General features: G+C 41.4%; 1 protein-coding gene across 3 annotated transcripts in view; it reads left to right on the top strand.

The window, feature by feature from the left end:
* Nucleotides 1-12,333, top strand: part of LOC103269417 (tail-anchored protein insertion receptor WRB) — a 156,375-nt gene that overhangs the window by 12,010 nt on the left and 132,032 nt on the right. For 2 of the 3 annotated variants that reach the window (XM_008067003.1, XM_008067004.1), the window contains exons 4-5: nt 286-400; nt 2,187-2,494. The exons of the other annotated variant lie outside the window; for it this stretch is intronic. In XM_008067003.1, the coding sequence (XP_008065194.1) occupies nt 286-400; nt 2,187-2,260 (189 nt within the window). In that variant the 3' untranslated portion in view covers nt 2,261-2,494. Of the gene's footprint in view, nt 1-285; nt 401-2,186; nt 2,495-12,333 lie in introns of those variants that run through there. 3 annotated transcript variants of the gene reach the window in all.

The raw sequence follows: 12,333 nt of genomic DNA, 5'->3' as shown, positions 1-12,333 counted from the left end.
CTCAGGCAATCCACTCACCTCAGCCTCTCAAAGGCACGGGATTACAGGCTGAGCCACCAAGCCCGGCTATGAGCTCATCTTTAATCAAACCTTCTATTTCAAGATTTCAACAATGGAATTGAGTAGCTGTACATGTGTGTCTGTTGGCTGCAGGAACTGGATTGACAGGCTTGAGGTCATCCATCTGGAAAGTTTCCTTCATGTTTTTTCACATTTCCCCATCTTTTGTTCTACAGTTGTTGGTTGTGTGACTAGGGATTTCACTTACCAGAAGTGTCTTTCCAGGCTGCCCTGATGATCTCGCTCATTTGGAAGTATTATTCTGTTCCTGTGGCCGTTGTGCCGACTAAATGGATAACCCCACTTGACCGCCTGGTGGCCTTTCCGACTCGAGTAGCAGGTAAGAATTTCTGGAAAACCTAGTGGAAGAGTGTGGATGGGCTTATGTAGAGTTGTGTGGTAGAGGATTGCATTAGCCTGACATTCCTTACCAGCGATTCAGTGAGCAGGACTTTGTGTGTCAGCTTCAGATGAGGCTTGCAGTAAGGAAACTGAGGTCTAGAGATGTCACTTAACTTGTCCAGATTCACCAAAACGTTAAGCGGCAGAGATCAAATTCAGTCTCAAGTCTATATCCGGAATCCATGCCCATACATAGGGTCTGACACTCCATTCAGACACTACCTGTAGTTCCTAATCTTTAGTCCTTATTGTGGCCTCTCTGATACTTGCCGCTGTGGGCCATTAAAAAAATTTCTGTGATGTAACCTTTTTTGGATGTTGAAAATAGTACAAGTCATTGTAGAATGACTAGAAATATAGGAACAATTGAAAACATTTCCATTTGCTTTAGGTAACTCCACTTAACACTGGGGTATTTTTTTTCTATTTATTTTGACATAGTTAAGGTCATCTGGCGTGTATCATTTTATACCTCCTTTTTGCTTTACACTGTAAGCCTGTTCCCATGTCTTAGTCTGTTTGGGCTGCCATGCCAAAATATTATAACCTGGGTAGCTTATAAACAACAGAAATGTGTTTCTCACAGTTCTGAAGTCTGAGAAGTCCAAGATCAAGGCACTGGCAGATTTGGTGTCTGATGAGGGCCCATTTTCTGGTTCACAAATGGTCCCTTCTCACTGTGTCCTCACATGGTAGAAGGAAGGCAAGAAAGTTCCTGTGGATCTCTTTTAATAAATGCGTTCCCATTCATGAGTGCTCTGCCTTCATGGCATAATCACCTCCCAAAAGGCCCTCACCTCCTAAGATTGTGAGGGGTTAGGGTTTCAACATATGAATTTGGGGGTATACAAACATCAGACCATAGCACCATATCAGTAAACTTCTTTATTAAGGGATTTTCATTAGCTGTTTTTTATTTGAATGTATCATAATTTGCTAATTTTCCTGATGGATGATTTTTCTTTAGGTTCTTATTTTTTGCTATTAAAGGTAAAGCTGCAGCAGTCTGTTTGGGCTGCTGTGCCAAAATACTATAAACTGGGTAGCTTATAAACAACAGAAATTTATTTCTCACAGTTCTGGAGGCTTTTGGAGCTCCCTGTCAGTCAGTCTTTGGTTGTGATTTGTGATTATGTTGGAGGTGAAATACTGCATCAGAAGGAATGACTATTTCAGAGATGTCTAGTTTACCCATGAACCCTGAACCCTACCCTCCACCTTCCCTTGACACAGCTGGGCCCAGAGGTGCAACGGATCACCCTTCCCAGCATCCAGCAAGGCTGTCAGCCACCATCACAGCCTGTCTTCCTGACTGGCAGATGCACATGTCTCTCCATTATCAGTGGGAAAGAGAGGCATGGGTAAATGATGCTTTGTTTGTAATGCTTTTCTGAGAAAGGAATAATACAAAGTCTTATGGGTGATCTTGTAATCTATTAACGTCATGGATAGTAACACACATCTCTCTGGCAGGAAAGGGAAATTCAAACCAGTGTCTGTTGTTCAGGGCGATTCCTGCTTAGTAAAGAACACAGCCCTGTGCATCTGTGGAATGTCTCATGTATTTGAACCCACAAAACACAGACTCAGTCTTTCTTAACTGATGAGCACTGCTCAAAAGGAGTTGAAATACTCTCACTGCCGATGAGTTAACAGCAGCAGAGGCAGGACATGTGGGCGGCACTGCTGGCAAGCTCTCTCATGTTAAATGTCTCTGTTTTCAGGTGGTGTTGGAATTACCTGTTGGATTTTGGTCTGTAACAAAGTTGTAGCTATTGTGCTTCATCCTTTCAGCTGAAAAGGAAGATAAATACAGCTGTGAGACTTTAAAAAATGGAGTTTCTCTTATTATGTTACAAATATTATTTATACTGTTTTGTTTTTTAAGAAACATAAGTGCACAGGTTTGACTTTTTTGTTGGCTATATTTGTTCTTGGACTTTATGTGAGATTCTTATAAGAATCACTATTTTCTACATTTGTCATTGGGCCAGAAAGGCCAGTTTATGACACATGTGTACAACCAACATCATCCCAGATCCACAGAAAATGGAGATGTCAGTGGCATCCGTGCTTTTTTTTTTTTGAGTTGGAGTCTCACTCTGTCGCCCAGACTGGAGTGCAGTGGCCGCTCCCGGCCACCGCAGCCTCCACCTCATGGGCTCCGGCGATCCTTCTGCCTCAGCCTTCCGAGTAGCCGGAATTACAGGCGCGCGCTACCATGCCCGGCTAATTTTTTTGATTTATTGTAGAGATGATATCTTGCCTGCCCAGGCGGGTCTCGAACCCATGGGCTCAGGCAATCCACTCACCTCAGCCTCCCAAAGGCGCGGGATTACAGGCTGAGCCACCGAGCCCGGCTGCACCTGTGCTTTCATCCTTGATTTGTGCTCTTGCATATTTTGGTCATATTGCCAGCTGGAAAGTCAAAATTTTCTAACAACTGAAGTACTTTAAAGACTTAGTGCTCTTTTTGATGCAGTTTAGAAAGTAATTTAATTTTAATATCACTACTAGAATTTGAAAGTTTATTTTTTAATCTCATGCAGTACAACTGAAATAACACTAATTGACATAGCTCATGCTTTTTCTCCCTCTGTTTAAAATATCCTTTGTTGGGCAAGGATTTGTATAGTATTATCTACTTATTTGAAACTGTTAAGCTTTCATTGCAGTGTTTTGTAATTGTATTCATGAGACCATATGCATTGTTTGTGCTTGAATTTTTTTGTACATAAAGCATTTCCAATGAAGTGTATTTTATAAGCATTTAATATTTGCGCTCTGTAGAATGGAACACATTTAAAAAAACAAACTAGGAAGCCCGATTAAATTAATCTGTAAATTAAATTATGTGGTTTGGCCTATAAAGTATAATTCTTCTAAATCTGTTTTTAAAACAATTTTTTCTAATTAAAATATTTGCAAGTGCTTGTGTGACTTCCTTCCTTACAGCCACTTGGTTGCTGTGTCTAATCTGCAGCTGACAAGGGGCTGTTAACTGAGTAGAGTTAAGTGGTTCACTGTATCACAATAAAGCTAAATCTGACACTAGTTTTTAAAAGATCATGTTTGTCTTCTTGTGTTTCCCAGTGATCTAATAAGTAGCTTATTCATATTTCAGCTAATTGTGCTGTGAAAAGACAAAGTGCTGTGGTCACACTGAAGACCACCAGAGGGTTTTCAGGTTCCCTGTGTTCAGAGTCACAGCCACTGCAGGCTTGCCCAGCACCACATTCAATCAACTTTAAGTGATGACCTAGAATGTGGGATGCAGCCGCAGTGTCGTGCAGAGCTGGACACCAACTTCCAGTGTCCATCACCACACAGGATACAGTGTGGCCCCAAAGGATGAGAAGCCAGCCTGAGGAGGAGATGAGAGCAGCACACAGAGGCTGCAGTATCTGGGGTCCCTTAGACCAAGGGTCTCAAACCTCTGGTCACAGACTGGTATTGGTCTGTGACCTGTTAAGAACCAGGCTGCACAGCAAGAGGTGAACGGTGAGTGAGTGAGCAAAACCTGTTGTGTTTATAGCTGCTCCCTGTTGCTCATATTACCACCTGAGCTCCATCTTCTGTCAGATCAGTAGTGGCATTAAATTGTCATAGGAGCCCAAACCCTATTGTGAACTGTGTATGCACTTGAATCATCCCAAAACCATCTCTTACCCACCCACCCCATCCATGGAAAAATTGTCTTCCACAAAACTGGTCCCTGATGTCAAAAAGGTTAGGGACCACTGCCTTAGACAAAATTCAGCCTGTGGAGGGCACATGTCTAACTCCATTTTGGGGAGCTGCAGTAAGTGATGATTAGACAGTAAACAAACAATTGGGCAGCCAGGCACAGCATGCCCAAGGGCATCTTTGGATCACGAATCAGTGTAAAGTACTTGATGAGACTGTTTCCTGAGGAGATACTTTCAGTTGACCCTGCAAGAATTTGAACACATCTCACTGAGGCTTGAGGAAATGATTTATAGTTCATGACTGTTAATTCCACATACATTAATAGTTTGTGAAGATTAAATGGGGAGATTTAAGTGTCCTTTAATTTATTTTTAAAATAATAGAGATGGGGTCTTATTATGATACCCAGGCTAGTCTTGAGCTCCTGGGCTCAAGCAATCCTCCTGCCTCAGCTTCCTAAGTGCTGGGATTACAGATGTGAGCCATCATGCCCTACTAAGTTTTTACATTTTTTTTGTAGGGACATGTTATCACTATGTTGCCCAAGCTGGTCTTGAACTCCTGACCTCAACCAATTCTCCCAACTTGGCCTTCAAAAGTGTTAGAGTTACAGGTATGAACCTGGCCTAAATTTCCTTTATGTTTCATATCATTTTGTTTTGTCAGAAATTGTATTTTAACACAGATAATAAATATGGTGCTGTGTTTAACACAGATAATAAACATGGTACTAAACTCAAAAGATACGGAAAGGCTCTAGGTCAATGAGCTGCTTCTGGCGCACTACTCTCTTGACACCCCATTTCCCAAAGCTCCACTGTTAACCATTTATTATGATTCTTCCGATGCTATTCCATGCATTTATGAATATTAACTTATGTACTTTTAAAATACATTTTTAATTTGAAACTGTTAGGCTCAGGGGGAAGCAGCACTCACCTTCCCCCATCTGCCCTTCCACCCACCGATCCCTTATGCGCCCCTTCACCCCAAACCCACAACCACATACCTCACTTGAAGCTTCCTGGAACCTGCTGGCAGCTGCCAAGAAGGGCCAGACAGGAACTTTCCAGCCCACACCGGATGCGACACTTTGTCTTCCTGCTTCACTGCTGCCCCCAACACCCTCCTGAATACAGCATCCTTAAAAACCCAAGCCTGCCCCTCCTTGGGCGTGACTTCCCTGGTCCATCTTTCCAGACCACAGGACCTCACCTGGGAGTTTCTCCCCCAATAAATGCTTGGTTTATACCGGCCCTTTGTCCTGTGTCTCTTTCGGTATCTCCAAACATTACAGAAACCATCATAAGATGCATAAAATAATTTTCTTTAAATTATAAAAGTTATACCTAAAAAAGACCTGACCTCCTGTTTACTGCTTTAAAAAAAAAAATCTAACTTGGGGAGCATAGAAAAGGAACAAGGAAGCAAAGCCTCCCATGATTCCACAGAACTTGGGTTGTTGCTATTAACATCTCTGCTTTTGCTTTCTATATGTATGTGTAGAATGTTTACAGAAAACTATAGGTTTTTGTTTTTATTAAAGATTGGATATATTTTATAGCTTTACATGAAAAGAGACATCCTCTGACTAAAAAGACTAAAAGACTAAAAAGACTAAAAGAGACATCCTCTGTCTAAAGCTCTGTTTGTACCAGTTTTGTCATAAATGTATGGTAAGTCAGGCAGGGAAATCTTCTTATATACTAGTCCATAATCATTTTTTATGGGGGTTATGTGCTTCTGTTGCCACCATAAGGGGGTGGAATGCTAGTCATACAGTCTACTCTCCCTGACCTCTGGCGGGCTCTCTGGCCTTATATGATTTTCTTTTTCTTTTTCTTTTTTTGAGTTGAAGTCTCACTCTGTAGCCCAGGCTGGAGTGGCACAGTCACAGCTCATTGCAACCTTGACCTCCTGGGCTACAGGGCATCCTTCCAACTCATCCTCCTGAATAGCTGGGACTACAGGCACATGCCATCATGCCTGGATAAGTTTTGTATTTTTTTGTAGAGATGAGATCTCACTATGTTGCCCAGGCTGGTCTCAAACTCCTGGGCTCAAGTGATCTTGCCTCAGCCTTTCAAAGTGCTGAGATTATAGGTATGAGCCACTTCACCCAGTCTAGATAGTCTCATTCTAGTCTTCATGCATATTAACCACTCACTCTTCTTTTCTTTTTTCTTTTCTTTTCTTTTCTTTCTTTCTTTTTCTTTTTTTTAAGAAGGGTAGCTTTATTAAAGAGAAGTTACATTGTGAGGGGTACAACGGGCAAGACAGCAGCAATAGTGTCTGCAGCCCATATTTTCTTTTTGTTTCTCTGCGCTTTAATGATATTTCTTCAGATCTCTCCATTTTGGTCTTATCTCCTATTAAACTTATTTACTGAGTTAATTTAAGTTACACGTCTTTTGAGTCCTTTTTTAAAAACATATTTTCAGGCTGGGCACAGTGGCTCATGCCTGTAATCCCAGTACTTTGGGAGGCAGAGGTGAGAGGATTGCTTGAGCCCATAGGTTTGAGACCAGCCAGGCAATGTGGTGAGACCTTATCTCTACAATAAATCAAAAAATTAGCTGGGCATGGTGGCGCACACCTGTCGTTCCAGCTACTTGGAAGGCTGAGGCGGAAGGATTGCCTGAGCCCAGTATTTTGAGGCTATGGTGACTATGAGAGTGCCACTGCACTTCAGCCTGGGCAACAACAGAGTGAGACTCTGACTCAGAAAAGAAAAACATTTTCACATGAGTATGCTTGGTCATTTATTACAGTTCTTGTTCTTTTTCATATTTTCAAACTCATTTCTTTAAAAATTTATAAATGTTAATAAAACATTTGTTTCAAATATCTATTTTTCCTGTTCTCTTGGTACCTCATTTTCTTACGTTTTGTGACTTTTTTGGACTGTAAGTTTTTGTTTGTTTCATTTTTAGACTATCTGTGGGGACTTCTTGAGGCCTGGGTTAAAGATATGTTCTTCATATCTTTATGAGAGAATTTGCATTACTACTGGCCTAGGAGTATTACCAGCCCAGACCTCTTTAAACTATAGACCATTTAAATAATCCAATTTCATGCTGTCCACCAGAATGAGAGCTGACTATGGCAACAAAATCTCACTTTTATAGAAGCAAATTTTTAGTTTTTGAGGCTGGAGAACCCCTGGGTAGTACCAAAATTATGTGGAAAAGGGACTCCCCTCTTGGACTGACTGTGTTTTGTCCTTGGGAGGTTTTCTGATGCTCAGTTCTCTAGTTTTGGCAAATGAATGGCCTTTAGGCAAGAGCTGATTTCAGAGCTTCGCTTTGCTAACTCCCTGAATGCCTAATTTCATTTAGTGTTTACCAGCTGACTGGTTGATTTCAAAACCTGTTTTGTACAGCTGAAACAGCATTTTTAACTTTTATTACTCCAAGAGTGTCCGAATACCTTCTCTATCAGACTTCAGGAAATGGATCTGTTTTTGTTTTAAAATCTTTTTTCCCTGAATGCAAAGTTATGTTCATTATAGAAAACATAGAAGAAAACCAAAGTAGAAAACACTAAAAAATTGGCCACAGTCTCATTCCTCAGAGACAAAAAGTAGCATTTTAATATAATACCCTCTATCTTTTCCTATACATACAATTAAGATACCTAGAAAACCACAGGCTTAGATTATATTTGTATCAAATTTCTTCCCTGTAGAAGGCTTCTTAATAGCTCTGGTTGAATATTATAGTGTTTTTACTGTGGCTAGGTATAAGAAAAGATCCCTTGAAAAATGCTCTCCTATAAAGGTGAAATAGGATTGTAATGTTACTTAGTACACTGTTTCTAAGAGTCCTTTTAGTAAATTTCTCCAGAATTCAGGCATCAATGTCACTTCACTGCACTTGCGTGTTTCTCCTTAGGAGCCTGTGGGAACTCTGACTCCCCTCTCCCTCCTCTCTCCTGCCCTGTGTTTGCCCACCTTGGTTTCCATAAGAGATCAAAGCTTATGCCAGCTATAGTATTGATCTCAACTTTTTTTTTAAATACAATTCTTTTCCCACCATTATTTTATTCCCTTTTAAAAGTTTGTTTACTATTCTTAATTTTAAAAACTGTGTTACCAACCCATAAACATCTTTGGAGATAGTATGTTCTAGATTATACATAAATTGCCTTTATAACTAAATGAAGGTAAGTTAAATTAAGGTAGGCTGGGAGTCCAGCCCCCTCTTGTGTGTCTAATTTGAAATATTCTAAGTTTAGTAAAGATACTAATTAGGACTGAGCAGCCAGCTTAAGGAAACACTACACTAATATGCTTTTGTGTTTTTTAGAAAAAGATTCATAGAAAAATGGTCAAGGTACATGTATGCAACAATACTGAGTCTTAGGTATACACAAGGAAAGTGTCACCCACAAAGGTCAAGCATTAGATGCCAACCTAGCTGAATAAGAGAACACCTAAAAATGATTTTCACAAAACTAAGCATGGTAATCACTGTACTTTTTTTTTTTTTTTTTTAAATAGAGTCTTTTGAGCATATTTTTCACTTTGAAAGCTGTTTCCATGTTTCCAAGTTACAACACAAGTCTATTGTGGATAAAAACTTTTATATTTATGAGATGTATATGTCTTGGGTTGACTAACTTAGAGTTACCAGCTATAAGTTCCACAAAATACCAAAGCCATATAATAAATCAGTATTCCAAAAGATAATCACGTGTTTCACTTATATAAAAAAGGTGCAAATTTGCATTTAATTTGTTATTGTTGGCTAATATAAAATGAATTTTTAAAACTAGATTAGCAATAAAACAAAACTTTAATTATCCAATGTCAATTTAAGTTCTAAGATACACACATTTTAAAACTAAGATTGGATTCTTGTTTGAGATGGCTGACTAGAAGCAGCTGGTGGATACCTCTCTCCTGGAGAAGAATTGAAATAGCGAGTGAACACTAGATCCTAGGTAGGTTGTGTGGTGGGAGAGCACACCGAGGTCCACCAGAGAAACCACAGGAACCATGGAAGGCAATGGAATGAGCCTGGGCAGCCTGCAGAACCAGCCCTGGCACAGAAGCAGGAGCAGGGTGAGTGAGGGAGAGAACCCCCGGGATGCCACGCCATCACTACGGCCTTTGCAATGAGAACCCCTTCATCCTGCCAGTCTGCTTAGAGTCTGGGCAAAGGTAGAATCTGGCAGGCTCTTGTTCCCTGAGCAGTCTGGCGCTGGCTTCTGCAGCCCACCAAGGAAGGAGGCCAGGCCTTTTATGCACTCCCAGGATGAAGACTGTAGCACAGAAACGAGGAACCTGAGGGCAGTGCACCATTGTTTCCTGCTGAGGGATGCTCACCTGCTTTGGAGACTGGTCTCTACTGCACCAGTTCTGCTCCAGCGTGAACACTGCAGCTACGGCATCCCAGAGGTTATCAGCTTCTAGAAGCTGCCAGTAGGTGCTCTGCAGCTTCAGCTACCAGAGGAAACTGGGAGACAGGGTTTCTCGGCAGCTCCTAGCTAGGCAGGGCTTCTGTACTTTTGTGGCAGCCCCTAGAGGTACAGTCATGGTTGAGCTGCCCCACACCACCTGAATACTGTGGCAGTGGCTTAGTACTCCGAGGGCTCAATTCCCAAAGGTCACTGGTGTGCCCTTCCCAGCCACATCCCCACTGCCTCTGCTGCTACCACCTGTCAGGGAGGGAGTGGGAAGATGGGGCACTTCTATGCACCCTCAGGACGGATGCCACAGTCCCCTGTCCCTATGCCTTCCTGTCAGGTGGGACTTCCTTATATCTGCAACAGGCCTCAGCCTGGACAGCTGCAGTGCTTCTCTGAGGGCATGACTCCCAGAGGTCACTGTTGGGCCCCTCCCAGTCACTGCCAATGCCCATGCTGCTTGTGGGTCAGGGAGAGAAGGGGGAGGTGGGATGCTAAACACAACCTTACACCACAGCCATAACCACAAGAGAGAAAAGAAGAAAATCTCAAAAACTCCTATCCCAGTGATAGCAAATTAAAAAACAAAAAGAAGAGTCAGTTCCCCCAGATAAAAAAGAACCAGTACAAGAACTCCAGTAACACCAAAAACCAGACTGTTCTGGCCCATCCAAAGGATTGCACTAGTTCCCCAGCAATGGATCCTAACCAAAATGACAGATACGCAATTCAGAATATAGATGGCAAAGAAAATGAGATCCAAGAGTCAGTGGAAACCCCAAAACAAGCCATCAGAATGATCAAAGAATTGAAAGAGGACTTGACCATACTAAGAAAGAACCAACTGAACTTCTTAATTGAAAATCAATTGCAGGGATTTCAAGATTCAGTTGCCAGCCTTAACAATAGACTAGACCCAGCAGAAGAAGGAATTTCAGAGCTTGAAGACCAATCCTTCCAATCAGTCCAGTTAGACAACAATAAAGAAAAAAGAATAATAATAAACTCTGAGAAATGTGGAATATTGTAAAGAGACTGGCATTCCTGAGAGAAAAGAATGGAAAAAAACTAGAAAAAGTGTTTGAAAACACAATCCAAGAAAACTTTCCCATCCTTGCTAGAGAGGTCAACATACAGATACAAATAATTTATACAGAACTCCTGCAAGATATTACACAAGATGATCATCCTCAAGGCACACAGCCATCAGATTATCCAAGGTCAATGCAAAAGAAAAAAATCTTAAAGGCAGCTACAGAGAAGAGCCAGACCACCGACCAAGGGAGACCCATCTAATAGTGGATCCATCAGAAGAAACTTTACAATCAGAAAAGACCCATTTTTAGCATTCTAAAGAAAAGAAATGATAGGCAAAAATTTATTAACTGGTCAAACTAAGCTTCATAAACGAAGAAATAAAGGCTTACCCAGACAAGCAATCGCTTAAGGGAATTTACCACCACCAGACTGATCCCACAAGAGATTTCATAAGAGAGATCTAAGCCGGGCTTGATGGCTCAGCCTGTAATGTCGCACTCTGGGAGGCTGAGGCGAGTGGACTGCCTGAACCTGCGGGTTCAAGACCCACCTGGGCAACTTGGCGAGACCTCATCTCCACAATAAATCAAAAAATTAGCCAGGCGTGGTAGTGCGCACCTGTAGTTCCAGCTACTTGGAAGGCTGAGGCGGAAGGATCGCCGGAGCCCAGCAGGTCGAGGCTGCAGTGGCTGGGAGTGGCCACTGCACTCCAGTGTGGGTAACAGAGTGAGACTCCAACTCAAAGAGAGAGAAAAAGAGAGAGAGAGAGAGATCTAAACATGGAAATGAAAGAACAATATTCCCTAACACAAAAGCACATGTAAGCACATAGCTCACAAAATTTATAAGCCCACCACAAAACTGAGACAAAAAGGCAACTAGCTAACAACTATGTGACAGGAATAAAACCCCATATAGCAACAGTAACCTTAAATGTCAATAGCCTGAAAGCCCCACTTAGAAGACACAGAGTCACAAACTGGATTTAAAAAGACACAACCTTTTGCTGTCTTCTGGATACTTATCTCACTTCTAAAAGCACTCATAGGCTCAAGGTAGAGGGATGGAGAAAGATCTACCATGCAAATGGGAAACAAAAGAGCAGGGATTGCTGTTCTTGTATCAGAGAAAAGAGACTTTAAACTAACAACCAAGCAAAGGTCAATGAAGGGTATTGTATTCTTATTGCATAAGTGATAAAGGGTTCAATCCAACAAGGAGTCTTAACTATCCTAAATATGTATGCACCCAACATTGGAGCAACCAGAATTATAAAGCAATTACTATTATACCTAAGAGAAGACTTAGCCACACAATAATAGTGGGGAATTTCAATGCCCCACTGACAGCTTTAGAAAGACCATTGAGGCAGAAAACCAACGAAGAAATTCTTGACTTAAATTTAACGATTGATTTGACTAAATAGACATCTATAGAACACTTCATCCAACAACTACATAATGTACATTCTTCTCATCTGCATATGGAACATATTCTAAGATCAACCACATACCCGGTTATAAAGCAAGTCTTAATAAATCTCAAAAAACAAAAATTATACCAAGCATTTTCTCTGGTCACAGCAGAATAAAAATAGAAATTAATACCAGCTGGGCTCGGTGGCTCAGCCTGTAATCCCGCGCCTTTGGGAGGCTGAGGTGAGTGAATTGCCTGAGCCCGTGGGTTCGAGACCCACCTGGGCAGTGAGACCTCATCTCTACAATAAATTAAAAA

This window comes from Carlito syrichta, unplaced genomic scaffold, assembly GCF_000164805.1.
Source record: "Carlito syrichta isolate Samal-C Ts95f unplaced genomic scaffold, Tarsius_syrichta-2.0.1 Scaffold309259, whole genome shotgun sequence".
NCBI classification, from domain to species: Eukaryota; Metazoa; Chordata; class Mammalia; order Primates; family Tarsiidae; genus Carlito; species Carlito syrichta.
This window is presented reverse-complemented; position numbering and strand designations above follow the sequence as displayed.